Source organism: Lissotriton vulgaris, chromosome 1_1 (assembly GCF_964263255.1).
Source record: "Lissotriton vulgaris chromosome 1_1, aLisVul1.2, whole genome shotgun sequence".
Classification (NCBI taxonomy): Eukaryota; Metazoa; Chordata; class Amphibia; order Caudata; family Salamandridae; genus Lissotriton; species Lissotriton vulgaris.
In genome coordinates, this window is record NC_141685.1 from 111,049,470 (window position 1) to 111,067,070 (window position 17,601).

Sequence of the window (17,601 nt, forward strand, 5' to 3'; positions counted from 1 at the left end):
AGACTATTCATAAACGAGCAGTACTTGTTCAGAACCCGTTGTAGCTGGACTGGGGTTCGGGCCAGGATAACTGCGTCGTCGGCATATAATAATGCTGGTATCTGCCGACGACCAATGACAGGGAGATCAACTGCGCCCTCAAGAAGGGTGGCCTCTAGGCCGTTGGTGTATAGGGTGAATAGGAAGGGGGCCAGGACGCACCCTTGCCTGACCCCCTTCTCCGCCACAAAACTATCCGTCAGTTGCCCCTTGGTTCCAAATCCGACTCTCCCGGTAGCCCCAGAATACAGTTCCCGTAAAAAATTGACAATAGGGGGGTCAATTCCCATTTCTAGTAGGGTTGTCCACAGCCTCGTATGCACAACGCAGTCGAATGCTGCGGACAAGTCGATGAATACCATGTACTGGTTATGTTAAATTATGTCATGCTGGATTGCGGTCTAGAAAACATACAAGGACCAAATGCTTCAGCTTGACAAAGCAAGGGAGTTTCAGTCCTGTCTCTATGTTAGTCCACTTCTGGGGCCTCTAATAGGTCAAAGGGGCCCCCTGGGGAGGATGTAGGGCAGGTCAGCAGGGGAAAAGTCAAGATTCTAAGCAAGGGAGGGACCTACCCTGTATTTCATCAACTAGCGGCTCATCAGGAGTCCAGCATTTACAATCAGTCGCAACTTTGAGCTCTCTACCTTTTTAGTGCCACATTAATTAATCAGAGAATTCATTCATTCCAAAAATATACTTTTTATTTTTATTGTAGTTTTTTTCATATATTATTTGTAAAACAGTACATTGGTTAATCAGATTCGACAAAGAAATTATAAATAGCACACTTCCCCTCTAGTTCATACATTCATGCATCCCATTCCGCAGCAAACCTCACACATTCGCATTCACTATTCCTCATAACACACAACACAGCTTTAATCAATAGTGCTCTGAGAACATCCTGAGTAGGTCCTCTCAGCCATCGGCAGGGGACCCAGAACTGGAAACTCAGGACAAGATGTAGTAACGCCAACGCGCGTTTCGGTGCGAGGCCCAATGACCAGCCGCACCTTCGTCCATTTCTGGGGCCATGGGATAGGCAGCGGCTACTGGGTTGAGGTCACTTTCCTTTGATGTTATGTGACCTGTCCTAGTAAGGCTGTGCAAACTGACCAAGTAAACCCTTTTTTGTACTTGACTCTCAAGTTAGCGAGGGCGAGCAGTCACAATATTCACAGCTTTGTAATGTCGACCAGCTTGAACTCAGAACTCAGAGCTCAACAATAGATCAACAGACTCAATTGAATAATGTCCAGCACACTGATTATCTTGCCAAGACACAGTTACTTTTAAATACTCTTTTTATTGAACTAGTGCTCAATTGATGGTGTTGACAACGAAAATACGGTGCACATTAGTGAGAGTGATTAGACCAAAAAGTCTGCAAATATGGAGTGAGTAACATAGCTTGGCTTTTCCTGATACTCCCTGGCCAAATCCCACTACATAAACCTAGATCGCAAGGATGGTACATATTTAACTTTCTCTACCTCATGGCCAGTCACATGGCCCAGTAGCTCTGCCAGCCCTCCCATATCTTTTCCCATTTACAAGGGCAGCCCCTGCTGAGATACACCCTGTGTCCACCCGTTGACACCAATCGAGATCTGCTTCCCAATCCTCCACTCTGGGGGAGAGCTGTCTCCCCACCCCGTGCAATAATATGCTTGCCAACCGCTGAAGCCAGGGCCAGTCATATTCTGCGAAAACTATGCCATGTCACCTCACTCGTGATATCCATGAGGTGCCATTTGGCCCCCATGGGGATCGCTAGTCCCATGACCTGGGACTTTATTCTCATGATCTCTACCCAGTAGCATTGAATTACCGGACAACTCCACACCGCATTAAAACAAGCCCCCCCACATTCCCTTACGCAGAGAGGTGGCCGCCCGCCCTATTCGGTGCAACAAAGTTCTGGAGTAGTAGGTCCTATGTAGGATCTGTAGTTAAATTAGACCAAAACGAGTTCTAATTGCCACCTCCCTGGCACCCTGAATGGCCTCAACCCAATCGCCATCGCCAAGCGTGCCTAGGTCCCTCTCTCACATATCCCTCCGAGTCCCCAAGGGATCCAGGGAATTGTAGATCAACTTCCTATAGATGGTTGAGATTGCTTTTTTGGTCAGGGGATTAGTTAGCAGATGGTCCTCCAGTAGGGATGCTTCAGGCAACTGCTCCCCTTCCCACATGTGACCATGCAGAGCGTGACCCACCTGCAAATGTCAGAACCGTTTTTAGTCACCTAATTTATACTTTTGTTGTAGGTTTGTGAAGGACACAAGCGCCTGTCCCCTCCACACATCGCCCGGCCGCTCTAAGCTAACAATCCCCATTTTGTGAAGCCCTGCAATCCTCCCGCTGCACTTACGAGATCACCACCATACAGTGGAGTAATTTCAGTCAGCTTACCTTCCCAGCCTAAATACTTGGTAGCCTCTCTCCACACCCTTACCAATGTTTGTGTATGAGTAGGTAGGGTGCACTCATACTTTCTTCGATATAGCACCGGGGTGGGGTAACCTCTCTTGCCCATGGCCTATCCATCTACCCGGTAACAGGTTCTTCACGGTCCGCAAAAATCCAGTTGTTGACTGCGACCAGCTGCGTGGCCCAGTAATACTTGAGAATGCTCCGGACCGCCGGTCCACCTTAAACTCCCCTCTGCAACTTACTCAGCGCGAAGTGCCACCATCCCACAACAGGAGCCGAAGTTCTCAGACTACCTTTTGAAAGAAAATGCCTGCTGGGATCTTAAAGGACGTTTTTTGCACAATGTACAGCGTGCCAGTTTGGGTTATCCCTGCGACACCGGTCTAATTTCGGGAGTATGTTCCTGCCTGTGGCTCTCTTGTAATGAACACACCCAAATATTTTGTTTGAAATACATTTTTATTTGGTAGGTAAAGAATAGAACACAGGTCCAGATATACACAGCGTTAAGCTCACAACCCTATTTAGAGCCGGCAGCGTACTGTGAGAGTATAGAGAAGCAGTAGCAAAGTAGCTTGAACACAGCATGTCGCCTACAACCTTCGTACCACATTATTTATAGCAATATTGGTCTATTGTGGGAAGTCGCAGGACCCTTTAAAAACAACAGCACTAAGAACACGGGCAAGAAGCCCATAAGAAGTGAGCAGTTATGAGTGGACAGAAAAGTGTCGGAAAGAGAAAAGGTAGTAGGAAAGACAGATTACGCCCAAATATTTAAAGCCATGTAGTGCCACCCGAACTGTGCACCTAGAGTGTAGCCGTATGGTCCATTGCCTCCAGCAGGAATATTAAGAACTTCTTCCAATTGATCCTCCATCCTGAATGATCTCCAAATATGTGAAAAATTTGTAAGATTTGTGCACTCGAAAAGGCTGGTTGTGTGTCATATAGCAAAACATCAGTGTAGAGGGAGATTCTCTCATCCCACTCCTGATAAACTGGAATACCCCATCTGAGAGGTCCTGACTAACCCACGCACCTGAGAAGAGCATAGAAGACAAGGAACATCCCTGTCGGAGGGAAAAGACTCGGGAGACTGTATTATTGACGCTCTTGCGCACTAGAGGGGCCACATTACAAGAGCTTGACAGCAACGCCACTGGTTTTAGCAAAGGAATCCCCTGTTGCATATGGTACTCCATTAAGGTGTTGGAAATTTAAGCGCGTTCCCGGGTGTGGCATAAAGCCCGATTGATCAGGATGAACCACTGTTGCAATTACTGTCCGCAGGCAGATCGCCAGGGTGTACGCAAGGACCTTAGCCTCAAAATTAAGCAGGTAGATAGGTCTATAAGACCCACACTCAGTTGCTGGTTCGACCTTTTCTGGGATGACCACCACCTCAGACGTTCTTTGGTCCTCTGGGAGACACCCTTATTTTCACGCAGTCTTATACCTCCTCTGGAGGCACTCTCTGCTTTTATATATTTGTAAGGGGAGCTCATCAGGCCCTGTCGCTTGCCCTGTTTGCAAGGTTCCTATTGTCTTATTTATTTAGTCTACTGGCAGGTCTTGGTCTAGTGCGTCTCAGTCCTCATTCGTTAGCATTGGCAGGGTCAGGTCTTTCAGGAAGTCTCTCCCAATATTTCCGTCCCCTTGTAGTCAGTGTCCTCCAGGATCCTGTTCCGTCCTTTGTCTTGTCTCTCTAACCATGTAAGCAACTCATTGGCTTTATCACCAACATCATAGAGACCTTTCTGGGTAGCCAGCGCATGAGTGCCCGCTATTTTCCATTAGTGCTCTTAATGTGTGCTGCTTCAGTTGATGGTGTAATAGGAAAGAATCTCATTCCCCACTTGCAAAGGGAACCTCCAGGAAAGCACATTCCTTGTCCTGAGCCTCGCACCTCAATTTACGTTCCTTCGGCATTCCCCCATCAAGGTTTGTTGCTTGGCTTGAATTACTGCCTTGAATTCATCCTATAGCACGCAAGATGATTAGACAGGCCGCCCGGTCTCCATAAAATAGAAGTCTGCTCCATCTCTCATACGAGCTTTGAACATCTTGTCTTATAAATATCACAGATCAACCCTTGGGGGTAGCATGAAGTCCACAACCGGACCATCGAGTTGCACCTCCATCAGCGAATGGTCTGAGATTCCCCCTGCTATGTGTGCAGCGGCTCTAAAATCAACTTTATGGCTAGTCTGGGTGAAAGGATGGTGCATGCATGGCAGACTACCATGTGCTGCAGACAGGTGCGTCCGGTTCTGATCCCCTCTTCCCCTCTAGGGGCATTTAGGAGTATCATGAATATAGTATAGGTGCAGTTCTGTCACTCCAGTCACCCCAATGCGTATATGCTCTGTCGTAAACATCTTACCCTTCCACAGGATGAGTCAGTCTTGCTTGGGTCTCTTTCCTGTTTCCCGGCACTTGAATGGCACGCCCGAACACTCGAGAGAGCAGTGACCCACCAGCAGGCTTTTGTGGAGCACTTTTGTCCTGGATGTAGGGCTGCATACAGTAGGGCACACACTCTGTCTTTTCTTTGCGGTTGCCTGAAGATCAGCAGTCCCAAAGTAGCAGTCACACCTGGCCTGTCGGTAAGTGCAGCCCCTCTGGAGGCCTGACTGTCAGCAATTGAGCCCACACTGTGGCCGGCTCAGACAGGGTGTTCAACACTGGGGTAGTTGTAGTCCCTCATGGGCCTCTGACACAGAGTAGTCAGGAATTCAGCCGCTAAAAGCCCAACACAGGCTTTCCAGTAAGCCAATAGATTCAGACCCAGTTGTGTTAGGAATTTGGCAAATGCAACCTTGAACGGGCCGGTTGGCAGCACACAATCGTCCAACTGGGCCTCAACAATCACGTTGTCGTAGAGTATTAGATTCTGCCTTGAACTGTTGTGAGTGTCTTGGGGTGGGGGTGTCCCTCAGACTAGCGGTTTACTCTGTCGCACTCTCACATTGCATTTATCCTACGCACACCAACACCCTAAACATGCACTTGATGTTGGCGCAAAGTCTGGGCACAGGCATAGAAATGGAGCATTACATGGGTGTGTCAGTAGGACGCCACTCGCAAAGATCGCATCAGGCTATTGATCCTTACAACAGGGTGCATTGCCACCACCGCTCTAGCTGTTAAACCCATGACAGTCCTCTGCCTTAAATAAGAGCACACTTCGTGTGACCCTCCAGGTCACAGGACCCGTCCTAGACCTCTCATAGCCCCTTGTTAGAAGTTGCACAGTACTGGAGTGGCAGAAAGATCTCATGTAATTGTTTTTTTTTACTTTGTGGTAGATTTACCCCAGTAACGTCCAGTTACAAGTTTGACGCAATGGACTGGGCAGTTGCCACGAGGAACAGATTCTTCTGCCTGTCAAACCACATGCCATTCACTATTTCATAGTGTTTTTCTGCTTTTATTTGCCACTTATTTTAAGCAGGTGGTAGATATATGCATGTTGTTGGTTGGGGGGAGATAGGTGAAGCAGGGGAGGGAAGGGTAAAGCATTTTCTAACAGAGGGAGTAAGGTAAATTGTATTTACATGATTAACAAAAATCTTACAATTACTACATTCTTAAAAGAAAACACACCACTTTAAAATACAGACCAATAATTTTAACATTTCAAAAAATCCAAATTAGTTTGATTAACATAAACACAATTTATAGACATTACATCAGACCGTCATCTTTCCAGGACTTAATATAAATAATTTCAATTAATATTTCTGTAATTTATGTGTGATATCATAAAAATTGTCCTAAATGTTGTCCTTAATTATCTTAGACTTCCAGATTTCCTGTGGGCACCTCACAAGTATCCAACTTCTTTTTAACAAGTATTAAAAATGTTGTAAAATTGGCGTTCATCTTAATAACCGTTGGTCTAAAACAAACTACCATGGCATGTCTGCAGGTACGAACACCTCTGTCAATGAAGCAGTTTTTCAAATTTCGTTTTCTTTCTGCCATCATTACTGCATATATACAAACAAAATGCAAAATACTCTCGTCCCATAGGTTGCATACTCTGCACATAGTCGGCTTAGATGGTCTCAGCCAGGGCACTACATGTTTAAAGCCAGGTAAGTTGCCGAATCGTGCTTTCATAAAGGTGTTTTTGGTTTGTAGAGACCATGGTATTTATAAATATAGTTGGACCTTAAGACTTGTACATTCCTGGACCAACATGCATGTGTGGGATCTCTTAATAAACAGTTCTTTGTCTTTTAAAAGTGACAAATATTCTACTGATTTGTTAATTATTTTCTTAAACTATGTACTGTTAAAGACATTTCCCAGATCTCAGCAATTGACAATTCTTCAAGAGCTTTTTTCAGATATTTACAGAAGGACAATTTTTTCATTTTGTTGCATTTCTTTCCACAAAAATGTGCACATTGGGTTATTGATATTAGTTTTGATTTGTCTCCAGGTCTTACCGTACTGACCCATTCTTGCATATTGTTGATTACAAAAGCCAAATTCTAGCCTTATCTGAGCAGGTGATACATTAAGTGGAAGCCGAAACAGATGTTTAAATGTATTTGTAATAGCATTATTTAATAATGCAGAATCCAAAACACGGAGTATTTCACTTCCATATAAGGCTCGGGAGCAATTTCGCTTTTATTACTTTTATTAATGGGGTATAAGTTGGGCCTCCCAAGGAGCTATAAAGTAGGCGAAAAGCCCCTTGTAGACTTTTGGCTCTTATCTTCATCTCCATTTTATGGTATGAAAAAGATCCTTTCTCGTCAAACAGTATCCCAAGATATTTATAACATTGAACTTTTTCTAGCTCCCGCTTTTGGTGGTACCATTTAAATTGACTGCCCTTCCGTTTCTTGGTACTGACTTCGATTACTTTTGTTTTTGTTTCGTTTATTGTCATTTTGTTCTCAATTGAATACATTGATGTTTTGTTTATTAATTGCTGCAGACCATTTTTCGACAGCATTTGAATAATCTCCTTCGAAGTGAAAATCAACAATTGCCTGCGCAGTGTTTGTAATAGAATCTTTGGTGTTATCTGACCAATAAAGTTTCTTATAATTTACTGTCGTTATTTCTCCCGGAAGTGTCATATAGTTTTCAAATCTTAGGCCATTTAGGTTTAACTCCATTATTTGTTGATCGTGGTCGCTTATATCTATTCCCACTGTCTGATAAGACAGAAATGTATGAAATAGATGCAACAATGCTATGGTATAATCTATTCTAGACCTATGACACCCTTCTTGAAAAGTCCATGCTGATGGTGAATCTTGGGGAAATTGCTCATTTAGCACCCTTAGACCTATGATGTATAATTCTTTTACAAGAGTCTTGCCGATTTTTTCATTCTTTTGTTCCCTCATACCCATTGTTGATGATAATCTTGGAATTGACCATAAGTAATTTTGCCATTGTATTTCAACATCTCTATCGTAAGACCATAGCATGTTCATGTTATATTTCCCGGTAATAATAATCTCAGTTTGGGTGTCATTGTCCAGTTGCTGCGTTATCATAATTATCAAATTGGTCGCCATTGTTCTTCGTGATTATATACGTTGATTACTACACGAGATTTAATTATATTTTGCTCCTTGTATCGTATTTTGACAATTAGATCATCCTTTTGACTTGGGACGTCCATTTCACTTACCATTTTTAGCTCAGTATATATTAAAAATAGCCAAAACCCCACGAGGTCTGCCATAGTTACTTGTTCTCATAGCTAATGAGTAATAAGCCTATACCCTTCCAATCTAAAAGGAACTAAAGCCCAAGTGTCTTGTAAACAAATGATTTGAAAACAGCACAAAGTAGCTAATTGGTTATTCTGAATCTTTGCTTGAACGCCATTTATATTCCACGAACATAATCGGACCCTTTCATTCATAATTGTTGGCCCCCTTAAAGAAACTTCAGATTGTAGATGTCAATCCTGCCTGACATTATGGAGGGCTGCTGTTAGTCAACCTAATTTGACAGTGTCAAATAATAATTCTCCTATTTTTTCCCTCTAATTATTTTAAAAGATGCCTGTTGGTCATACCTATGGGGTTTTTTAATATGGAATATTTCTTATTATTCTCGGTTCTCATTTGGTTATGATTTTGTAATTTTGATGAAACAAAAGGGCTAGGATAGGAAGGTTGCAGGGGAGTTGTTATTTTTATTCCCCAGTCCTGAAAGAGATTATGTTCTTGCATAATACGGCTGGCGGCAGTAGAAGATGCCCAAATTACTAATGTCGATTCGCGATTATTATTCTTGATGTGTCTAATTCAATTGATTCTATGCAGGTACATTTAATTTTCTTTAAAGAGGGTACTGCATTACACAATTTTAATATGTTCCCACGAGTCAAGATATCATTATTACCCCTAGATTGATATTCTGGCATAAAAATTACCTGCACCACTCCTTCTTTTTTTATCTGGGTTATTTAATTTAATTTGTTGCAGACTATTTTCACCTTGAGCATGTTCAATTAACCTTCCATTATGATTACTAAGAGTTTGAGACCATGATTGTCGATGTTTATGTAACTGCTTCGTTTTGGTTCCCAGATCTTGTGGTAATTTAATATCCTTCCAGGTTTTTAACAAATCTCTATTCGTTTCATCTTCTCTAATACTCTCACTCTTTGCTCTATTTGTTTCTAATTGTGATGGCTTATTTTCCACCTGTTTATTACTTTCCTCCACTTGCAGCATTTCTAAGGACTGAATTTTCCCATTCTCTATCATTTCCATACTATCAGCTTGCTTGTTTAAGCATTTATTTTTCATAACACATTTCACATTAATTAATTAATAAATTTCAAATTTTTTATCAATGAAAAAGTCAAAGTTAACCCGGCTCAACTCTCCAAGCCCAAAGTCTGGAAAAGAGACTTGAAAAAGCTTAACCCAGGCTCTTTGCCCCCTAACAGTTGCAACCTCCTACTGCCACCGACAGGCGCTACAGACGTCCAAACTCTGACGGACCACTATCTCAACGCTATGACATCTATAATTAATGAGGCTGCACCTATGGAGCTGAAAAGAGACTCTACTAAAATCTCCAAACCATGGTACGACGGGAGTCTCAATGAGGATAGACGAGACATGCGAATGGCAGAGCGTACCTGGAGATCAGCCCCCTCTGCAATGCACCTAAAAGAGCTGAAGAAAAAGAGAAACGCATACTTCAGGAAAATAAAACGCTCAAAATCAGACTTCTTCAGCCTCCAAATCGACCAAGCAAAAAACCGCCCGAGAAAACTGTTTGAGCTAATCAGAACACAATCCAAGGAACAACCCCAACCGCTCAACACTAGGCGTGAGGCACCCTCCTGTGAAGACTTCGCTGCTTTCTTCATCCAAAAAACTGACAAAATAAAAAGCAATCTCCTCATTGACGCAAGCCTCTACTCCAAACCCCAACGCCTAGCACCCACTGAACCAAAAAACAATGCTACATGGTCAACCTTCGGCACATACTCAGAAGAAGAAATTGGCAAACTGCTCAGCACCCTGAAACCATCCAATCACCTCACGGACCCCCTCCCTGCCTCCGCAGTAAAAGACTTTACCCCTTTGCTTCTCCCTCTCTGGACTAAAATTATCAACAGCTCTCTCCAACAAGGAAGCATACCTGACTCCCTCAAAATTGGTCAGATCACACCTCAACTAAAGAAACCTACAGCCGACCCCTCTGATCTTAACAATTACCGTCCCATCACCAATATTCCTACTCTCGCCAAGCTATTGGAAAAATGCGCACAACTACAATTGACTAAACACATTGAGCAATTTGATCTCCTCAACACCCACCAGTCAGGCTTCCGAGCAGGACACAGCACAGAAACTGCTATGACTCACATAATCGACGACGCACTTCAAATGCTAGACCAAAACGACACCTGCCTCCTCATCCTTCTAGATCTCTCTTCAGCATTCGACACCGTTAAACATGAGAATCTACTAGAACTACTAAATACAAGAATGGGTTTATCTGGAACTGTTCTCAAGTGGTTCACTTCCTTTCTTAACAACAGGTCGCAGAAATTCAAGAGCAACAACCTGATGTCCTCGCCAATACCTGTAACGCTAGGCGTCCCCCAAGGATCCTCTCTATCCCCAACTTTGTTCAACCTAGTCATGGAACCTCTCACCTCCTTGCTACAAGCATCCAATGTAAACTTTCACATGTACGCCGATGACACTCCGCTATATTTCAAGTTACAATCCCCCAAAGACATCTTACGTCTGAACTCAACGATCAGGAGCACCCAATCTTGGCTGGCTGATAACCACCTCAAATTAAACGCTATGAAGACGGAGTTCCTTCTGATCTCACCTCCCACGAAAATATCTACCACACAAACATGGCTGAAGCACCTAACAGCACTCAATGTCCAACCGACCATAGTGGATTCAGCAAAATCTTTAGGCATAACACTTGACACCAACCTCAACATGCAGCAACATATCAGCAAGGCAACAAAGGGAGCGAACTTCCAGATCAATACTCTGAGGAAACCTAAACCCTACCTCCCAGCCAAAGACTTCCAAACAGCAGTACAAGCGCTAGTCATCCCACGTATTGAATACGGCAGCACCGCCCTCTGTGGACTCCCCCTAACTACTACCGCACCACTAAGAACTTCTCTGAATGCTGCAGCGAGACTCATCACTGGGTCAAAAAAGCACTCCCATATTACCCCTGACTTGAAATCCCTGAACTGGCTGTCTTTTGAAGCCAGAATACATCTGAAAATCGCCTGCATGACACACAAGGCGGTACACCTAAACTCACCCGGCTACCTCGCTCAGAAACTGACAATCTCTGGGGGAACTAGAAACACGAGAGGCACAAACAATCTTCTGCTGAAACCTCGAAGATTCCGGAAGGAAAAAACATACAAGCGCTCCTTCTCAGGATTGGCGCCTAGGATTTGGAACTCACTCCCCCCCCCGAAACCAGGCTTATCTCTTCCACTACACTCATTAAAAAAGAAGTAAAAGCTATCCTCATGGCTAAATACACTTGATCTATTATCTCGAACTCTGTTAACACCCTGCACCGATCTGTATTACATGCTTGACTCATTTACTTATTTGTATGAGTTGTCTTATTACTCACGTGATGGCTTCGCAGCCACCTATTTGTACTGTGTGATCTATTGATTTACTGTTTGACTATGTTCCCTCATGTACCCCTCTATGTAAAGCGCTCTGATATCTGTGAAGATCTTGTTCGCGCTATATAAAACTTTGAAAATAAATAAATAAAATAAATAACTGCTTTTACCTCCGATATATCCTTATTAAATAGAGGGTAAAAGGGTTTTGTTGGTAACATTTGTTTACCCTCACCTTCACAATATGATATTTGGTCATGGCTGTTTCCAGTGTTCAATCTCACTATATCTGATGAATTTGTATTTTTTATACTTTTAGAAGCTTTATTTCTTGCTTTCTGTTGTTTTTTTCTCTGTCTTTTTGATAGATGAACTTCTGGAGCTGTGTTTGTCAATGTTGATTGTGTCCAGCATAGGTGTATCACTTCTTGATCTTTTGTTTTATCATCTATTTTTTCTTTAACAACAACAGTATTGTCTTTACATTTTATTGTATCTTTAGAGGGGCAGTCGGTCTTGATGGGTTGAATTCCCACATTAGGAAAATTCCCTTTTACATTGTCAATTATCGTTTTTAAAATATCCGGAATGGTAGCAAGTTTGTTAATTAGCGGGGCACAACTACACTCTGCATACGTAGATATTGGCTGAGATTGTGCCCTTACTATTAGATTATTTTGCGTTGTTATCTTCTGCTCAATTCCGGCAACAGAGGATGCCATAGCCCTCAAGAGATCTATTTGGACCTCCATTTTGTTGGACTGATATGTTAAAGCTTCCAGATTTACTTGCGAGGTTTTGAAGAATAAATCCCAAATTGCTCCCGCGTTCCCACTTCCAGGTACCTGAGTACCTGGGCAATGGTGTTGCCCATTTATGAATGATAGGTCCTTATACTCCTCTTTTTGTGGTCCTTGAAAATCATGTCCCTCGTCACAGCCGCCGCACCAGCAGCACCGCAGGCCAAGGCTCCCTTGACCCCTGCAGCGTCCGCCGCACAAGCAGCACCAGCAGTGCCTTAGCACTGCGGTGCCGGCAGTGGCCGTTCCTGCCCACAAAACAGATCCGTCGAACTTAAAGCGCCCGTATAACAGGACGCGGGTGAAGCGGGAGAAACCTTCGGGAGCGGGAACTGGTCACAAAACAAACCCGGGCAGTCGTCCCAGGCTCCGCTCCTCTTGCTCGTTAACTCCTCCTCGGCTCGGCCCCTCGGCTCTACTCGATACGCTCTGCACTCAATGCCGAATCATAGGCCGACAATGACTGTGAACACCAACAGAGGGAAGAATTGTGGTTTTCCCCCAGTTAGTAAAGAAAACAGCATAAGTCTTGGCTGCTTCTGCTGCACCCCCAGAGTCTCATGCGTCTTTTCAGTCTAATTTTTCTGTCTGGAAAATAATTGTGTCCTGATTTTCTGCACCCAGTAATTCCAGGTGCAGAAAAACCTAACAACTGATAATCAGGTGGAATAAAATAAACACATGAAAGTACGCCTTCATTTTATTGCCCTTGATTCATACTCTGGACCATAGTCGAGGGATAGGTCTAGGCATAGTCCTCGCAGCACATAATAGATTTGTTTGAGGCAGAGGCCAAAACTCAAAAGTCAGGATACCAGATACAAGTAGGCGGTAACTCAGGGCAGGGGAGAATGCCTGTTGTCCGTGGCGGAGTCCTTTAAGTCCCAGAAATTTGCATTACAAATTAATTAATAGTGTATATTATTTTAATATCAGTTTGGTGCCAGTCCATATGACTTTAATATCTGCCTTTGGGATTCTATGTTACAACTCCATAGGGTATCCTTTGTGAGCTTAATAAAATGCTGAAAATTCTACAAATCCTCACTCCTACATCCAAGTACTCTCAGGCTACCACTCTACACTCTGCTCTGTCTGAAAAACAGCTCAACATTTTAAAAATCCTGCATTGATTTGGCTTGTGAATTATTATTTTTGGAAATGTACATGTATTAACTATTTAATTTTAATACTATAGGTGATTGAAATTACGGACGAAGAAAGCAAGATTTAGCACTAAGCCACTAAATGTCAGTGCCATAAGAAGGATTATTTTGAAAAACTGAAGGACATCCAGCATTCTACGTTTAAATAATTTCCAAAAATCTAAGTGTGGCGAGGAAAGTACTCTACCTGTAAGTGAAGTCTCTAATTTTGCATTTCATTAACCCAGAGCAAAGCCATATCTGTGCACACAGCATCAGAAATAATGTAGAAAGACCACTTCAGCATCCTCATCTGAAATATTATCAGAAAGACAAATTGCCTCAGCATGACAGAATAACGTTCATCTAAAGCATCATGTAATTCTAGAGAGGAAGCACACACTGCATAAAAGAAAGTTACAACAAAAGGTTTCTTCAGCATACCATCAAAGAAAAGACGCTCCAAGAAGACTCCGAAGCTGACACCTTAACAACCAAAAGATTGGAAAATCACCTTTGTTCAACAACCGATTTTAACCAGTTACATAAGTTTGAGACTATCTGCCTCTGGATATAACACCTCGACCCACTCTGCTCACTCTGGCGAAAACCTTAAAAATTCACAACTTTATTGTTTTCATGACCATCTCAGATTGTTTCCTTTTTAATGTGTACTGTTCTGTAATTCTATGTAAATCGCCTCAACATTCTGTTGTGCAGGAGTGATATGTAAAACTGTTAAATATAAAAATGGATTAAATGAGCACCGTTGCGCTATAGCTAATGTAAATAAATCCTCGTCTTTAGAACTACACCTTATAGAAAGGGTATAATTAACTGATGTTCTGCGACTGGTGAGCCACAATAGTACTGTGCATGTTCTAATGTTCTCAGTTACTGCCATTACGTCAGTGCAAAAAGGTACTTCTCAGTTTAATCATTAAATATCAGACTAACACCTTATCACTGCATTGCTAAGAACCTATACAAATATATTTGAGAAAAACTTCAGTCACAAAATAAGTTGCTGCCGGAGAGGCTATAACCAAAAGACTTTTATCTGCTAGAAACATTTCAACAGGTTTTACAGGGCTGCTTCGAGACATATTTTGCTTAATTCAAACGTTAAGCAGATTACACACAATTTCTTTTAGAGATAAATACTGAACATTATCTAAACAAGCCAGACTCTAAAATCTAGTTCAATCTTACGGTGGCATATAAGCAAGAGAAAACTAAATGTAACTCTAGAAATACACCTTACAAAAACACAGACTGTGAGAACAAATTCAGTGTTCAAACCCGCCTCAATCAAAGCAAAATAACCCAAGTTGGGGAAATAAGTTACCTGTACCAAAAAAAATTCAGCCATCAATCGCATCTCACTGAATTTGAGAGAATGCAGACTGGGAAAAACCTCTCTCAGTGCTCAGTGTGCCAAAAAAGTTTCATCAGTAAATATTATCTCATTGAGCATATGAGAATCCACACTGGGGAAAAACCTTATCAGTGCGCTGAATGTCAAAAAAGTTTCAGCAGTAAATATTATCTCACTGAGCATTTGAGAATCCACACTGGGAAAAACCTCTCTCAGTGCTCTGAATGCACAAAAAGTTTCAGGCGTAAATCTTATCTCACTGAGCATATGAGAATCCACACTGGGGAAAAACCTTATCAGTGCTCTGAATGCCAGAAAAGGTTTAGTGTCAAAGCGAGTCTATATCGACATGCATTAACCCACTCTTTGGAAAAACCTTACCAGTGTGCTGAATGCCAAAAAAGTTTCAGCCGTAAATCTTATCTCACTGAACATATGAGAATCCACTCTGGGGAAAAACCTTACCAGTGCCCTGAATGCCAGAAATGTCTCAGTGACCAAAACAGTCTCACTCGGCATATAAGAACCCACACTGGGGATAAACCTTATCAGTGCACGGATTGCCAGGAATGTTTCATTGAGAAAAGAAGTCTCACTCTTCATATAAGAACCCACACTGGGGAGAAACATTTTCAGTGCTCTGAATGCCCAAAACATTTCAACGTTAAATCACTTCTAACTGCACATGTGAGATTTCACACTGGGGAAAAACCTTATCAGTGCTCTGAATGCCAGAAATGTTTCAGTTTAAAACGTACTCTCACACGGCATACAAAGATCCACGCTGGGCTAAAGATCCACGCTGGGGTAAAACGTTATCAGTGCTCTGAATGCCAGAAATGTTTCATTGACAAAAACAGTCTCACTCTTCATGTAAGAACCCACACTGGGGAGAAACCTTTTCAGTGCTCTGAATGCCAGAAATGTTTCATTGACAAAAACAGTCTCACTTTTCATGTAAGAACCCACACTGGGGAGAAACCTTATCAGTGCTCTGAATGCCAGAAATGTTTCAGTTTAAAACGTACTCTCACACGGCATACAAAGATCCACACTGGGGAAAAACCTTATCAGTGCTCTGAATGCCAGAAATGTTTCATTGACAAAAGAAGTCTTTCTCAACATGCAATAACCCACACTGGGGAAAAACCTTATCAGTGCTCTGAATGTCAGAAATGTTTCAGAGACAAACTCAGTCTCACTCAGCATATAAGAACCCATACTGGGGAAAAACCTTATCAGTGCTCTGAATGTCAGAAATGTTTCAGAGGCAAACTCAGTCTCACTCTTCATGTAAGAACCCACACTGGGGAGAAACCTTTTCAGTGCTCTGAATGCCAGAAATGTTTCATTGACAAAAACAGTCTCACTTTTCATGTAAGAACCCACACTGGGGAGAAACCTTATCAGTGCTCTGAATGCCAGAAATGTTTCAGTTTAAAACGTACTCTCACACGGCATACAAAGATCCACACTGGGGAAAAACCTTATCAGTGCTCTGAATGCCAGAAATGTTTCATTGACAAAAGAAGTCTTTCTCAACATGCAATAACCCACACTGGGGAAAAACCTTATCAGTGCTCTGAATGTCAGAAATGTTTCAGAGACAAACTCAGTCTCACTCAGCATATAAGAACCCACACTGGGGAAAAACCTTATCAGTGCTCTGAATGTCAGAAATGTTTCATATACAAACTCAGTCTCACTCAGCATATAAGAACCCACACTGGGGAAAAACCTTATCAGTGCTCTGAATGCGACAAATGTTTTATTGATAAAAGCCATCTCACTCAGCATATAAGAACCCACACTGGGGAAAAACCTTATCAGTGCTTTGAATGCCAAAAAAATTTCTGCCAAAAAAACAGTCTCGATAATCACATAAGAACCCACACTGGGGAAAAACCTTATCGGTGCTCTGAATGCCACAAATGTTTCAGTGAAAAAGGCAGTCTCACTCACCATATAAGAACCCACACTGGGGAAAAACCTTATAGGTGCTCTGAATGCCAGATATGTTTCAGTGTAAAAGGCAGACTCACTCAGCATATAAGAACCCACACTGGGGAAAAACCTTAACAGTGCTCCGAATGCCAAATATTTTTCAGCCTTAAATGTAATCTCACTAAACATATGAGAATCCACATTGGGGAAGAAAATTATCTGTGCTCTAAATGTCAGAAAAGATTCAGAGGAAGAGATCATTTTAAGCGCCATAAGAAAACACACCAAAATATTTTAGTGCTCTGAATGCCAGAAAAGCATCAATTTAAAACACAATCTCACTCTACATGAGCAGACGCACACAGGGAAAAAACATTACCAATGCTGTGAATACCAGAAATTCCTATTTGATAAGCACAGCCTCACTAACCATAAGCGATTCTCCATACTGATGAAAAACCTTATGAGTGTTCTGAATGCCAGAAAAGCTGCAGAGAAAAACGCTATCTCACTATGAGAAACTCCACACTGGAGATAATCTTTATGCCAAAAAAGCTTGTATCTGAAAGACAGAATCTGAAAGAAATATTATTGTTCGCTTGGCGTTGTTCAATTATAGCCCTGCTCCCATCATCTATCTCTGCCCTTCCACTCAACACAATGTAGTTAGTCACTGCAATATCATTAGATGAGATGAAGTAGGATTAGAACAGGGGCACT

The 17,601-nt window shown here is 42.3% G+C and overlaps 1 protein-coding gene across 1 annotated transcript in view; it reads left to right on the plus strand.

The window, feature by feature from the left end:
• Window positions 1-17,035, plus strand: part of LOC147737648 (uncharacterized) — a 50,113-nt gene extending 33,078 nt beyond the window's left edge. The window contains exon 4 of the mRNA XM_086939585.1: window positions 13,613-17,035. Coding sequence (XP_086795711.1) covers window positions 14,959-17,016 — 2,058 coding nt within the window. The 5' untranslated portion in view covers window positions 13,613-14,958 and the 3' untranslated portion in view covers window positions 17,017-17,035. The remainder of the gene's footprint in view (window positions 1-13,612) is intronic.
• Window positions 17,036-17,601: the final 566 nt, after the last annotated feature.